The sequence below is a fragment of the Barbus barbus genome, assembly GCF_936440315.1.
Source record: "Barbus barbus genome assembly, chromosome: 45".
In the NCBI taxonomy this organism is placed as follows: Eukaryota; Metazoa; Chordata; class Actinopteri; order Cypriniformes; family Cyprinidae; genus Barbus; species Barbus barbus.
The window spans coordinates 20,539,213-20,555,055 of record NC_136723.1 but is presented as its reverse complement, the minus strand read 5'-3'; the positions used below and the strand labels follow the sequence as shown (position 1 = coordinate 20,555,055).

The window sequence follows — 15,843 nt, the reverse complement described above, 5'->3', positions numbered from 1 at the left end:
GCCTATATGAATGAATATACAGGGTTTTAGGCCCTGTAGTGCTAACAGTAGTTTTTATCCTGGCTGCAATAAAACAAATGCGCTTAAAACACCTTTGCCTGCCTGAGTGTAATATTCCATGAAACATCCGTGTGAACACTGAGACATGAAGGAAATGTCATGCATGTATTATTATGAGGGGTTGATTAAGCGCCTCCTCCCGTCTGTGGGCTGGAGAACATGGTTGGGATTGTTTTGATGGGTCGGTGGCGGAGCCATCTTGTTTTATATCCGTCCTAAACCCGTTACCCGAGCCAGAGGAAACAGCCATGGAATATGACACTATATCCCGACCCTAGCCAACTGAAATCAACACATCCGAGTACCGAAGCTTATTTCTGATCGACGGAATATACACAGCAAGCGGAATCAGCTGTTCGTTGTGATTTATTTCTCTTAAGTTACATCGGCTGCTGCTGCTTTAACTGCATTTTCTCTCGCACATTTTCTCCGGTGTAAGATACTATGAATGGAGGATAAATGTTGCCGAAGGCTGACAGCGGTGGTTTTGTGCTTCTCCTCTTCATTCTGACAGTAACAGATCCGTCACGGACAGGTAAAGGTGTTGCTTTAATCAATGCATTTGCTGCAGCTCTGCTTGTATTCGGTCATGAAGGGGATGAACAGACGCTGAGCTGCAGAGGCTCTTTCGCAGGCCATCAGGGCCTTTAACTACAGCTTTATCAATTTATTATTACCTTGATGCATTTCTTAAGCTTTATTGCATTGCATATGGCAAGCTGTTTTAATATTTAATCCTGAAAACTACATAGTATCTGTTTATGTTACTAGCTTTAAGCCTTTTGTATTACATACTATGTGGCAAGCTATTTTAACATTAATTACTTAAAACTTCATGGAATATGTTTTTTAATTATTTACGTATTCCCATTACTTTTAGTCACTACACCAACTATCTATTCCGTTGTTACTTGTAACAAATTGCAAAATGTTGCCATCTCTGGTGAACCCAATTATTTACTTCCAACTGGTGTTCAAGTTATTTCTGGTACCTGTTCCAGTTTTACTAGTCCTAGTATTTTATGGATATCTATTCCAGTGGTGCGCAACTGAAGTAAAAATCCCAGTCATTTTCTCAATAGGGAAATTGATTTTTAAAGTTGCAGTCCGTAACTTTTTTTGTCTTCAAAATGTATATAATTAGCGAATACACTACACGATGAATCCATTTTCCAAACCCTGTTTTTGGCTTGTCCTGAATCACTACGGTACACCTATAATAAGTGTTAATATTTGGACTATTTTAGACTGGTTTGGGTAGGAACCGCTGCGGAGTAGCCCAGTACTTGCGTGATTCGTCATAGACATAAACAGAGAGAAGTAGATCAGGCTACAATGTTCTTTCGCAAGACACACGCAATTATGTTTATTATCCGCTAGAGCGCTAAAAGTTATGGACTGCAGCTTTAACGATAACTTAAAAACCTTAGCAAACAGACTGTGAGCTTTGAAGTTGTTTATTGATGGAATATGCTTTTGCTGAAGTCATCATCCCAAATAATTTAAAGTTTAACAGAGGAATTCCTGTTGGAAAAACTATATTATCCATGATTATGCAAAGAAATCAGCACCAGTCAGAGAAACAAATGGCGCCAAAAGAACCGCCCACTCCCATAAAGCACTGCTAATGATCAGTCTCCCTACTCTCTTTAACTACATGCACTACATATTCAGTAACAAAACTTTTTTTAAATCCCTATGGAAACACGTCAAAACACACAGATCTACAAAAACAACTAAAAATGCTGTATTATGCATGCCAGGCCACTAATTGTTGATCTCACTACATAAACACTATGCGTCTGTACGTATATGTAAACATGTAATACGCATGCGCATGATGTCACTTTTTCACAAATTTAAATTTTTGTAGTTTACACAGAGACAGTAACAGCATCAGAAACCTGTTTTCAAAAGTTTGCATTCTCAGGCCCCCAAAACGACATTGTCGTGTAAATAAACAGCCAAAACGCATTAAAAAATTCTGCTTTAGTCGAAAACGTTGTGTAAACACCCTCTAAATAAGCACTATATTAAAACTGAAATAAGTATTAGTAACTATTAGAAGACTAGTTGGAAGTGAATAGTTGATATGCTCACAGATTCTCATACAATAAATGACAATTTGCATCTCGTAAATGCTACTAGTCACTAGTAATAGGATAGTGACTTGTTGCAATGAAACCAATACTAGTATGTAATGAATGGTTGCTAGTGGAACTGAAAGATTCTAGTTGCCGAAAATCTAAAGTTACTGGTCACCACTGGATTTCTAGTAATGAAAAATACACTAAAATAGATGCTTGTGGGTTGTAAGGAATAAATGTATAAACAACTTGCCATACATGCCAACCATTTGCAGTCAATCTAGTGTTTCTGGTAGGCCACAGATCAATACAGGAGCAGACAGATCAAGCAGAACGCTCTGGACGGGGAAACATCAGAGCACCGATGTTCTGCTGGTGTCTGTTCTGATATTCCTCTGTTAGACGGGAGGTTTATTAATCCTATTGATATAAGGTGATGCAATGAAACCCAATGGATCAAATAAATAGGGCAGTATTTAGGTTAATGGCCTGTGATGTGCTTTTCTGTGTTTAATTTCCATGGGGAAGCGAAGCCCAGGTTATGTGCACTTGTTTTGAGGGCAGGATGGGTTGGTCTGTCTCCATGTTGAATCTCATCAAATAAACCCACAGCTGGTGTTTAATCTCGGTGTGTGCTCTTGTTAAAAGTGCATAATATTACACATGATCACTGTGATGTTAACAGTAAAGGAGACTCTTGCATATTTTTACTACTGACCCAAAGACTTTTTAATGCAGAACGAACTCTGAAGTGTGATGCATGTTCAAAACATGTACAAACTACTCAAAATAGGACAGTCGACGATTATTTTCCTTTAACTTAAATATTTAATATGATTTAATATTTAACTTTCCTTTATATTTTAACTTAAAATCCCAAATGGGTTATTGGTACTATTTTGCTGATCACTGGACGTTATGGGCACATGGAGAAGGTTTTTATCAGTCAAACAGGTGTTCACCTGTTCACAATGGTCTTACTGTCTGCAGCGGTGAATGTGGTGCACATCTGGTTCTTGTAGAGAACACACTGGTCTTCTGAAGGCATCTCAGTGTTGCTGTGTTTGTTTTAGGATAACTTTAGACTCAAGGGTTGGACAGGTGATTGATTGAACGTCTGAATGTCTGGACCTCCCAAGAAGAGAAGCTCTTTTTAAACGTGACTTGTTTGTCTGTAGCTTGCTTCATTTTCTCAAGAGATTGTTTGGTGGATTGGAGGATCAAGCTAATTGGGTGTTTGCTAACATCAGATAACAGAAATTATTTTATTTATAATATTAGATGGCTTTAAAGTGTGTATAAAATGATGCAAACACAGGTTTTTGCATTTATGACGACTGTCCATAGACATAATGATTTTCATATCGTACAAACGATAAAGCATTATTTTTTAACATTTTTACATTTAAAAAAACAACAGCATGATTTAGAAACTGTTTTGCACATAGGGACATAAATCTTGTCCCCACAATGTAAAAAAAGCAATTAAATGTAAAAAATTAATTTATATCAGTAATAATGATAATGCACGTTATATAATAAATTGTGTAATTATGTAATAGCCTAAATACTATAATTTATTACATTATAATAAATCTAAATATAAAAGTAATATTATTATTTGTAGTAGGCCTAAAGCTACATTTAAGTATTTAATAAAATGAATAATACAAATGTGATAAATTATGTAATTATTCTTAAATGTCATATAATAGTCTTTTATTGTATGCTTAATGTAATTAATATATATATATTATATGTAGTTATTAAATAGACTTTATGGTTTAATGCAAATTTTAATCTTAAGTTCTCAAGCTTTTCCTATGTGTTTTTTATAAATGTGATTATGTAAAAGAATATAACGTCGTATAGCATAGTATATTTATTATTTTTTAATATTTATGATTTATTATTATACTTTTTTCCAGAGGGTTAATAAGAATTTGTTTTGTCTACATTTTTTATTTATCCTAAAACATGCTTTGCTTTCTTGAAGTAAAATATAATTTCAAATTTGTATGGCTTTTGCAAGCTCACATATGAATAAAATAAATGCTTTCTAAATGCAAAATAAAGAGCTTTCTGGTCACTTGAATTGACTTTTGTTTGCAAATGCGGATGTATCAGTACTATCTATTGTTGTTTACACCCTGCTAACCAGGAGACAGACTGTCTCTTGAGCCTTTAAGAGATTAGGTAATGTTATATAGCTGGAATCACTCAATCTCCCTCTCTCACCCCCCCGCAGGTCCACGGCTCGCTCTGGCCAGACTGTTGACAGGTAAGCTGCGATCCTTGGAATTCCTACAAATTATCTTGAGCGTTTCCTGCTGGTTCGGTTTGACTTTGACACTGTTTGAGTCTTATTTGGCTAAGCCTGACATTGACACTGATGTCCCTGATGACATGGAACGGTTCTTCAGCTAAATTTGGAGACTTTCCCTGATGCATAATAAATCATGATTGTTTGTAATCGCACATAATGGAGTCTCTGCTGCAGCTTTTGTCTTTCTAGATTAGTTTGGCTCAGTGTATTGTCTGTGTTTCAGACCTGCGCTGCAGTCCTGGCCAGTTTGCCTGCCGGAGCGGAAAAATGCAGTGCATCCCTCTGTCCTGGCAGTGCGATGGATGGACCGCCTGTGATGACAAAAGCGATGAGATAGATTGTCCTAGTAAGTTCACACACACGCTCACAAGGCCACATTCTTGTGCAATGCACTGTAAAAACACACTTGTTCTTATGTCCGCACGAGGAACACTTTCACTTCAGACTTATTGAGTTTTGTCCTGTCATTTTGCCAGCGCTTGGCACCCCGGGTTTTGGTTTGTTTTGCCCGTGTGCTGTGGTTTCTTTGTCTTAACCCCCGGATTGAGAGACGATGCTCAGAGTCTGATTCTTGGACGGGATAACAGGAATTAGTGAGCGGATTTGCTGAGCATGTGATCTGTGTCTCGTAGCTCCTTCAAGCACTGCTGATCAGAGTCACACACCGAGCACGTGAATGCAGGACAAAATAACCCATAAACGCTGAAGAATATCTTGCCAGATAATAAGGAAGCGGTTGAAGCCTATGTAAACCCATAGACTGGGACATTTTGGGGTTATTTGAGGTAGTGACGTGTTTGTTTGATTTTAATCTTGCCGGTTTTTATCAGATGATTGCTGCTCATATCGCTTCCTCTGATTTATGATGGGCTTTGCAGTCTCGTAAACCTTTCAGTGACACTTTCAGTAGCAGGAGATAAAATACAGTAGCTTACATTTGGCAAGATGCCATTTCATATTTCTTCTGCGTCGTCCAATAGGGCTGATGTGTTGAAAATAAGTTGAATAAAGTCATTAATTTTATCTAAAGCCGTGGTACACAGTTATAAACACTTTGAGATGTTTTAATAGTGTCTATGAAATAAACTTCAGTTCAGTAGCAAAAATGAACTTGCGTTGATTCATCTTTAAAACCGTTCAAAATGTAATGATGATTATGTATAAATAAATATTGAAATAATAATAATGTTGTTGTTGAATCTGTTGTTTTGTGGAAATATTTGAAATCTATAATTATTATTATTATTAGTAGTAAAAATTTTAAAGAACTAAGCTTTTTTTTTTTAGCTTTTACTTATTTATTTTTTATCTTTAGTTTTAATTTGAGTACTTTTGTGCTTTTTTCATTTTTATTAGCCTACACAAGTGTTACTCGACTGCTTTTGGTTCAGGGCACAGATTTTATATTGGGCAGTGTGGATGAAGTGAGGATGAGACCAATGAGTTCAAATCATTCAGAAGGGTTTTGTTAGCTGGATCGACCAATTCTACCAATGCTATGACCTACCCTGTAGTGTCTTATTATTAACAATGTCCTTCCAAACAAATGTGGATCATTTTCTCATATGATTTATGCTTCAGCCTAGTATATTTTGGCCTTATTAAAGAGGACATGCGTTTTGCATTCAAGCTGCTTTCTAATATTCTTTGTTTTGTTCTGTTGCAGCAATAAAGGAGGAGCGGTATCGATACAGCAATGGTTTTGAGCTGGTGGAGGACGTCATGGGAGTCGCTCAGCCCGTGCGCTTCAACAGTAAGACCCTTCCTGATCTCTTTAAAACACTCACACTCTTCATACGCTGTGAAGATGTGCTCCTATTGCATTACTATGTCAGTGTTTCCATTAGCAATCACATGAAACATTACAAAATTGACAGTTATAAAAAAACGAATTAATAAATGTTGTGCAAAATCATAAATGCAAATAAGAGCTTAACCTGTGCAACAGAAGGGCAAATAATTGTTATCATTATCTCACTATTGTTAGATCACTTTATTATATACACTACAACTCAAAAGTTTGGGGTCTGTAAGTTGTTGTTTTTTTCAAAGAAATTAATACATTTATTTAGCAAGGTTGTATTAAATTGAACAAAAGTGACAGTAATGACAGTAAAGAATTTCTGTTTTAAAGAAATGCGGTTCTGTTGAACTTTTATTTATCAAAGAATCCTGGAAAAAATGGATTCAGCATAAATCAGCATATTACCATGATTTCTGAAGGATCATGTGACACTGAAGACTGGAGGAATGATGCTGAATATTCAACTTTTTCACAGGAATAAATTACATTTTAAAATATATTAAAATAGAAAATAGTTATTTTTCATTTGAAATAGTGTGGTCAAATAATTAATCGCACCCAAAATAAACGTTTTTGTTTACATAATATGTGACCACAAAACCAGTCTTAGGTCTCTGGGGGTATATTTATAGCAAGAGCCAAAAATACATTGTATGGGTCAAAATTATAGATTTTTTTTTTATGCCAAAAATCATTAGGATATTAAGTAAAGATAATGTTCCATGAAGATATTTTGTGAATTTCCCTCTGTAAATATATCAAAACTTCATTTTTGATTAGTAATATGCATTGCTAAGAACTTTATTTGGACAACTTTAAAGGCGATTTTTCTCAATATTTAGATTTTTTTGCATCCTCAGATTCATGACTTTCAAATAGTTGTATCTCGGCCAAATATTGTCCTTTCCTAACAAACCATACGTCAATGTATGCACTGTGTATATTTATTATGTATATATAAATACACACGATATGTGTACACACATAAATACACACACAAAAATATGTTGTTTATATATTTATATATAATCTAAAATATAAGAATATAAATATATAAATGTAAATATTTTCAAAATATATACTGTATGTGTGTGTATTTATGTATACATAATAAATATACACAATACATGTATAATGTAAACAAAAGCTTTTATTTTGTGTGCGCAAAATATTACTGTTTTTACTGTTTTTATATATATATATATATATAAAAATATACATTAATGCAGACTTGATGAGCATAAGAAACTCTACCACAAACTTCAAACCCCAAAAGTTGTAGACTATATATATATTTGTATTATTTACTATATTTATATGGAATGAATATAATTGAACACAACAGTAGGGTGGTGGAAGAAAGAAATACCATTAAAATGCCCATTATTGTTAAATTGGGATATTTTAAAATGAATTAAAAAAATAAATATTAAATTATTTTGAAATTTAAATAATGATATCTACATTTTTAAACACAGGGAAGTGTCCGAGCGGCTGGCACCACTATGAAAAAACGGCCAGCTGTTATAAAGTCTACCTGAGGAGCGAGAACTACTGGCAGGCGGTGGAAACCTGTCAGAAGGTCAACGGCTCCCTCGCCACGTTCGGCACCAATGAAGAGCTGCAGTTCATCCTCAAGATCGAGGTGGACTTCGACGAGAAAGTGTGCGAGCGAAAGGACCAGTGCAAGTGAGTGTGAGAATCTGAGGAAGGGGTGAGCTTTTACGGTTTTGAGTTCTGAACGCTGTGGATGTTTTTTATCACTGCAGGTTCTGGGTGGGATATCAGTATGTCATTACCAACCAGAATCATTCGCTCGAGGGCCGTTGGGAAGTGGCATATAAAGGTTGGTATTCACCTCTATTTATTTGAAGGAATACAGTGAACAAAAAAAGAAAAAATTGAAGAATATCTGTTTTTATTGTAACGAATGAGCACCCGAGCTGTGCTCGGCACTTTTGCCAAAATAAAAAACCATAAAAGTAGTCCTAATAACTTGATCGCTATATTTCAAGTCTTATGCGGTCTTACCAAAACTTAGTGTAAACAATTAATTGTTACTGGATCATTGAATCACTTGAATGTTTTCACAAATCATTGAGGGTGGCTTTGTGAAATGGATAATTTCTTTCATTGAAAAGATCAAACCTCACTATTTCTGTAATGAACGCTGATTGATTTCAGCGAATAATTAATTTTGAACTTAATTCTCTATTATATTTTCATTATTTATATATATATATATATATATATATTCTCTTAATTTTATTTTAGATTTAATAATATATAATGTACTATTAATGTACTTTTATTATTTTTATTTCAGTTTTAATAATTATAGTACTTCAACTTGCTTATTTTATTGCTGTTAGTTGCAGAGGCAATATTCCTCTTTTTTTTTTCTTTTTTTTACAAAACTTTTTAAAACGTTTTTGTTTACATCTAATATTTATATTTTATTTTAGTTCAGGTAAGTTGCCTTTTATTTTGCATTTTCAGTTTTCATTTTAATTTATGGTTTAGTAATTTTGTCATTTAAAAAAAAATTAATTGTAATTTGTATTTAATTTTTTCATTATAACTATAATAGTTTTTTTTCTGTTTTAGTACTTATAATACTTCAGATGTAACTTATTTTCAACAAAGTTGTCAAGGCAACATTTAAAAAAACTAAATTAAGTTTAAGGTAAAAATTAACACATGATTTTTAATAGTTTTAGTTCTAGTTTCAGTTAAAAAATAACATAAATGTGAGTAAATAATTTTGGGGGAAGCTAAACTGTTTCCTTTATTTATGAAGAAAATGCATTTAGATTTTTCTATTGAATTTTTCACATCTGTGGGCGTTTGAAACTGTTCCCTCACAGGGTCCATGCAGGTGTTTTTGCCTCCGGAGGGTCTGGCTAATTTCGGGGGGGCAAACCCAACCCAGGATAACGTGTTCTGTGCCCAGCTGCAGCGCTTTCAGATCAAGAGCATGAACGAGCGGGGCTTGCACAGCTGGCACGCTGAAAACTGCTACAAAAAATTCCCCTTCCTCTGCAAGAGAAGTACAGAAGAGCCCTGTTTGATTGCATTCTGGAGTTTTATTCATGTTAGTACTAATGTACTGATATCAGTCTGGCCGGTTTCTTCAACAGGACAAACGTGTGTGGACATCAAAGACAACGTGGTGAACGAGGGCTATTATTTCACGCCTAAAGGGGATGACCCGTGTCTGAGCTGCACGTGCCATGACGGCGAGCCGGAGATGTGTGTGGCCGCCCTGTGTGAGCGTCCGCAGGGCTGCCAGCATTTCCGCAAGGACCCTAAAGAGTGTTGCAAGTTCACCTGCTTGGATCCCGGTACTGTCACAGTCTCTTCAAAGTTGTGCTTGAATGTAATCCCTGTATTACAGCTGATGATTAGGGGACAGATATGTCTTTTAAATGAAGATAAATCTTTAAAAGTGCACTATATGTGATTTTGCATCTATTTTTGACCCTGGAGCACAAAATCAATCATGAGAAACATGGGTATATTTAGCCAAAAATACATTGTATGGGTCAAAATGATTGATTTTTCTTTTATGCCAAAAATTATTAGGATATTAAGTAAAGATCATGTTCCATACAGATATTTAGTAAATTTCCTACCACAAATAAATAAAAATAAAATTTTTGATTAGTAATATGCATTGCTAGGAGCTTCATTTAGACCTCTTTAAAGGCGATTTTCTCAATATTTAGATTTTTTTGCACCCTCAGATTCCAGATTTTCATACCATACATCAATGGAAAGCTTATTTATTCAGCTTTCAGGTGATGTATAAAACTCAATTTAAAAAAATGACTGGTTTTGTGGTCCAGGGTCACATTTTTGTTCCTAAGTCTCACCACTAGAGCTACTCTGCTTTATCTTACTGTAAAGCTAGAATCTCATAATAGGTTTGAAGTGGCAAGCTATCATTACTTTAATAGACTAAAATTAAGTATTTTTTATTTATTTATTTTTTACTAATTTTAGCACTAAATGTATTTGTTTCTTAGATTATTTGGATGGCAAAAGTGCGATCTTGTGATAACAGTAACACCATTTAAAAAAAATAATAATGATAGTAATACTTCAATATTGCATGAAAAGTGTTGCTAAATGTAGTCAAATCAATTATAACCATTCTATACAATATTTAATATTTGTTTTTTATGCATCAGTTAGTTTATAAATGCTACAATCAAATTATTGGAATCAATTGTGAATCTCTTGAGCACTTCACTCGAGTATTGCTAATCTGAGTGGCAAATTCCTGGAAACTCAACAAATAATTACAATTAAAAGGTCTGGGGTGAAAGCCATTGTCATATATTACATTTTTATTTTAATTTTTAAATAAAAGTTATTTATTCATAAATATGAAATGTTTTATTTAAAAATATTTTGCAATGTATGTTTAGTATTATCTATATGCTAATCTAGTTTTTATTAATGATTTGAATTAGCTTTTAGATTTAATTTATTTTTATTTTGTTTATTCAAGTTTATTTCAAAATGTGTCATTTTGATTTACTTTTAAAGCATTTCTATGTGTTTTAATTTATTATTTCAGTTTTAGAACTTTTTATTAGATAATGTTTCCACACTAAATGTTCCGTTTGTCTGTCTATTACTGCTGCACATTGTCTCAGTTGCTCGGTTGTGGTCTGGTAGTGGTAAATCTCATTAGTGTTGTTTGTTTCAGACGGCAGCAGTCTGTTTGACTCTATGGCCAGCGGCATGCGGCTCATCGTCAGCTGCATCTCGTCCTTCCTCATCCTCTCGCTGCTGCTCTTCATGGTGCACAGACTGAGGCAACGCCGGCGGGAACGCATCGAAACCCTCATTGGAGGAAACCGTAAGGCCCCGTGTGATCATCTGATAATATGCACATGATAAAGAGCCGTTTTTCTGAATCATCTCTGTCTTTCACAGTGCATCATTTTAATCTGGGTCGGAGGGTCCCTGGGTTTGATTACGGGCCAGATGTGTTCGGGACGGGCCTGACACCTCTGCACCTCTCTGATGATGGTGAAGGTGGAGCGTTCCACTTCCAGGAGCCTCCGCCCCCTTATGCTGCTTACAAATACCCAGATATCCACCACCCCGATGACCCTCCTCCTTCATACGAGGCCTCCATCAACCCAGACAGCATCCTCTACATGGACCTCAGTATGTCTTTACAAAGATTAACAACAGACGCTGTATTTATATGTCTTTTTTATATATATGCAAGTAACAAATGATTTATCATCTTCAAATGAATGATATTTAAAGTCTTTATGGAGCTTTGATCCGAAACTTAGTGAGCTGCTTACCTAGACAACTTTATTATTATATATTCTAAGATACCTAATAATGGTATGTAAGGAATCATCATTTGTATCTTTTGCAAATAAAGCAAAACCAGAATGCGTTTTGCAGTGTATCCCCTGAAAATGTTGAGAATATTATATTGCATTTAATACTGAAAGGTGTTGATTTAAAAAGTCAAATCGATTATAACCATTTTAAACAATATTTGTGTGTATGTGAATGATTTTCATGTATTAGAGAACAACAACATTAGCTTATAACAATGCTATAATCAAACTATTGACATGAATTGTAAATCTCTTTAGCACTTGATTATTGCTCATTGGTGTGGTGAATTCCTGGAAACTGAAACAAAGTCATGGTCATGAAATTTTTATTTGAAGTTTTAAATAAAGTGTTTTATTATTTATAAACAAACAAATGAATTCATAAATATTTTTATTTATTTAAAAAACTGTTATGCATTCAATTGTTTTTGCAGTTATGCTCAGTTCTAAATTATTTAAGAAAATACAATTTCAGTATTATTTATATGCTATTATAATATTTATTAATATAGCTTTTAATTTTTGTATTTTTATTTTAGTTTAAGGTTTATTCCTTTTGATATGTGCTTTCTATTTTTAAAATATTTCTATATTTCTATTTAGCTCTATTTTTATTTCAGGTTTAGTAATTCAATTTATTAATTTTGAATTTTCTGTTGTTTTTTATGTAAATTATGTAACCTTATTTTAATTATAATTTGTTTTTTTATAAATTCTCTATTAAATGCAACATTTTTCTTCAGTTTTAGTTTGGTGGTGGTACTTCAAATTAAAATTCTTTTAGAATTTTACATTTACTTGCATGCTTACATTTTTCATCTAATATTGTATTTCATGTTATTTCGGCTTTATCTCAATCAATGAAAATGATTTTGAATAGTTTTAGTTGAACACTGGACAGCAGTTTTGGTTGACCCTTCGTTCACTTCCTGTTCTCTCCTCAGGACGGACCGGGGTTCCGCTCGCGACTGGTCACATGAGCGGCGCGACCAACTCTCTTCAGAGGGATTTCCCCGAGCCGGCGCTCCCCGCCCCACCGCCGGCGCCCCTGGAGGAGCGCGAGGACTCCATCGACAGCAGCACACTGCTGGTGTCTCCGGACACCCCCAGCGAATCAGAGAGCAGCATCACGCAGAGCTCCACAGCGGACTGCAGCGGCCCCTCGCTCAGCACCATGGTGTAGGGTACGTGTCCAGACTGTGCTTACCACATGTTGGAGGATGTAGGACTCGAGGAAGATTTCCTGTACAGAGCAACGACTTCAGACACGAACGAAAAGACGATTGTTTGGGGTTTTTATTCAGCGTTTTTTCAGCGTGAGCGTCACATGTAAATACTCCCGTCGGCCATTGGGTGATGTCGTGGAGGGCCGATAGAGCACCTCTCAATGAGGTTTACACTGGCACGTGTCCATCACCACACTTTGAACGAATGAACCGGTTGACGAACATACTTTTTAGGCCTTAGTGGTGTAATCGAGACGACCTGACGTTCTCTCACTGGAATCGTGTCCCGCACACTAACTCTTTCCTGCCACAAAGAAGCTATTTTTCCTTGACTCGTTACTGCTCTGTCCAAACTGCCCCTTGAGTGGTCATCTCTACGGGAAGGATCCGTTTAGATGTGAGCGGTACCATGTTACTATCTGGAGTTCTGTGATGTCTGGTTTTTACATTTTCTGTCTGTCAGATCAGTAGCACAAACTCAAAAAACGAAGAAAAAAAAACCATTTGATTCTTTTAGATGGAGGTACGAGTTTCAGCCATTTTTAAGTGTCCTGCTGTGGCATGGTGATGCAAATACATCGCCTCGTTTTTGGAAAAGAATGTCAGAAGTGTTTGAAATTCTTTTAGGAGGTGAACTTCATCAAAATGGATTTTGGTGTGATCATAGTCACATTTGCTCAAGTCTAAAAGAATGAATCTCATGAAAGCTGTGAAGAAATGACCCGTTTTTAGCGAAAGAAAAAAATAAGAGATACTTTAGAGGTACTTGCATCATTACTTTCATTTAACTCAAATACACCAAAACTTCAAAAATATTCAGTGGTCCACATTATTTCAAACTCATCTCGTTTATTTCATAACCATAATGGTGAAATATGATCTGGTCACTTCTTCATAGATTGATCCAGAAAGTCTGTCACTAATATACATTTTGAATTGAGAATGTAACCTACAAAAAAGCTCAACATTTACTTGCGTAATAAATATTCTCACTCATTTTCGCCTCTCAAACTGATCTCAAACCTTGTGCTGAAACAAATCATGGTGTTTGAAATAGATATTTCTTCTTGTTGAGATCCTGAGTTAGGATTTCTGTGTTTCTGTGACTTGCCTACGATGAATTATGAGGTTTGCGTTCATGGTCGGTCTGTGTGTGTGTGTGTGTGTGTGTGTGTGTGTGTGTGTGTGTGTGTGTGTGTGTGAGACTGTTTTTCATTTTCAGCACCTGTAAATCACGTGCTCAATATTATTTTGATGTAAATCACCGATAACAACCGTTCGTTACTTGACACTAAGTAAATGTGAGCGTATATTTGCACGCATGAGCGCATAAATGTACATGTATGTAAGAGCAAAACGCTGCTTCTTTTTTCTTTTGCGTCATTTACAAATTAATGACTACTTCATTCATTCAATGGAAAAACTTCGTCCAAATGGCAATTATGTACTCAAATATAAACGTTATGAGTGTTAAGATTTAGATTTGGTCTGCATTGTTGCTCACTGATACAAACACTGCTTTTTGTATAAGGGAATATGATTTATTTCGGACTGGAAAAGCAACAAAAAGCCCAAACTAAATGACAATCAGGCATTTTGTACAAAGATAAAGATGTTTTTGCACAAGAAAAGCACACAGCCCTACTGCGTTGGGCTGAAATACAAAGAGAATTAATGTGAAGTCAGCCAGCAGATCCCTGTTTCTAAAGATCCATCACCAGCGCCAAAAAATAGAGGATAAAGACATTTTTGTCATCCAGGTCAATGTTCTTTCACTGTATAGTCTGTTTTGCGTTTAATTCCAGGGTCTCATCAGCACAGACAATCCTGTGAACATCAGCTTTTGTTTCTCGTGTGTGTGTGTGTGTGTTAAACATGTGGACTGGTTGTGTGTAATGTAGAAGTTGGCATGAATGTTTAGCAGACCTCCGGTTGCATGTTTTACTCTTTTGCGCATGCAGAGAGGACGTCTCTTCTGCTGTTGTACTCTTCATTTCTGCTATGCTTACAGACGCTCGTCTCCAAACCGAGGTTCGATTCACATCTGACTCCTCTCTTCCTGCCTCCCATTTGCAAACTTTTTTTAATAAAAAAAAAAAGTAGATTATTTCTTCTAGATAGACTTTGTGGTGCAACAAGGAAAAAAGCATCATGAAATGTTTTATGTAGAATGTAAAAGTTGTTGAATTTGTCGATTATTCTTGAATTTTTTATTTTTTGTGTCATGTACTGCTTTTTTTTGTCAGAGGGCTTTTGATTTTGGTTTTTTCTTTGAAATAGATGTACATCTAATCAAATGCCAAATAAATTGTACCATGAAGGACAGTCATGTTTGCGTTCCTTTTGTTTTAGATCACTGGGGTTGAGATCTCATAACGGGTGTTATTTGATTCGTTTGAGCGTGATGACTGGAATCCAGAATGACTCCTTTGAACGTTTTAATGCGTTCTCAGAGATCTCCCTGTCCGTCGTGGAAATTCATCGCTCTTAAATGTCATGTGAGCCAAAGGGGGGGATCCCCAATGTAAGGAAGCACTCAGTTCTCTGATGTAAAAGCCGTTCCTCAAGCCTCCTGGGAATTCTCGCTCCTTGAGAAATTGGACAACGGTGACATAGTTGTGAGATTTGCAAATAAAGGATTTACTGTTTCACAACTGTCACGAGATACATTGTTTCATAAGAACTACATATTGTACGCAGTGGTCCCAAAATGTATTTAGACATTTTAAAATGTCATTGCAGTCATTTAACAGACGCTTTTATCCAAAGTGACTTAAAATGAGCACAATAGAAGCAATCAAATCCAACAAAAGAGCACTAATGTGTAAATGATGTAACAAGTCTCGGTTATTCGAACACAGTACGTGTAGCAAGGTTTTTTTGTAAATAAAAATAAAAAAGTAGAATGTTAGTGGGTTCATTTTATTTTTTTTATAAATATATATATATATACATATATATATAT

At 35.3% G+C, this 15,843-nt stretch overlaps 1 protein-coding gene across 2 annotated transcripts; it reads left to right on the top strand.

Moving 5' to 3' along the window:
* Positions 1 to 212: 212 nt before the first annotated feature.
* Positions 213 to 15,202, top strand: LOC306863877 (integral membrane protein DGCR2/IDD-like). Of its 2 annotated transcripts, XM_079407450.1 has the most exons (11): positions 213 to 595; positions 4,396 to 4,428; positions 4,697 to 4,819; positions 6,140 to 6,226; positions 7,756 to 7,966; positions 8,047 to 8,123; positions 9,145 to 9,327; positions 9,418 to 9,621; positions 10,995 to 11,147; positions 11,225 to 11,461; positions 12,597 to 15,202. In XM_079407450.1, exons 1-11 carry the CDS (start codon positions 520 to 522, stop codon positions 12,833 to 12,835), a joined length of 1,623 nt encoding a protein of 540 aa, XP_079263576.1. In that variant the 5' UTR covers positions 213 to 519; the 3' UTR covers positions 12,836 to 15,202. The 2 variants fall into 2 exon arrangements, with proteins under 2 accessions (XP_079263576.1, XP_079263575.1); XM_079407449.1 differs by having other exon boundaries at positions 9,145 to 9,621.
* The last annotated feature ends 641 nt before the right edge of the window (positions 15,203 to 15,843 follow it).

Excerpts from the sequence above, each read along its gene's own strand:
- LOC306863877 (XM_079407449.1), top strand. The coding sequence starts at position 520 with ATGTTGCCGAAGGCTGACAGCGGTGGTTTTGTGCTTCTCCTCTTCATT. Across the intron at positions 4,820-6,139 it reads CGATGAGATAGATTGTCCTA|CAATAAAGGAGGAGCGGTAT; the intron begins GTAAGTTCACAC and ends GTTCTGTTGCAG. Across the intron at positions 7,967-8,046 it reads GAGCGAAAGGACCAGTGCAA|GTTCTGGGTGGGATATCAGT; the intron begins GTGAGTGTGAGA and ends TTATCACTGCAG.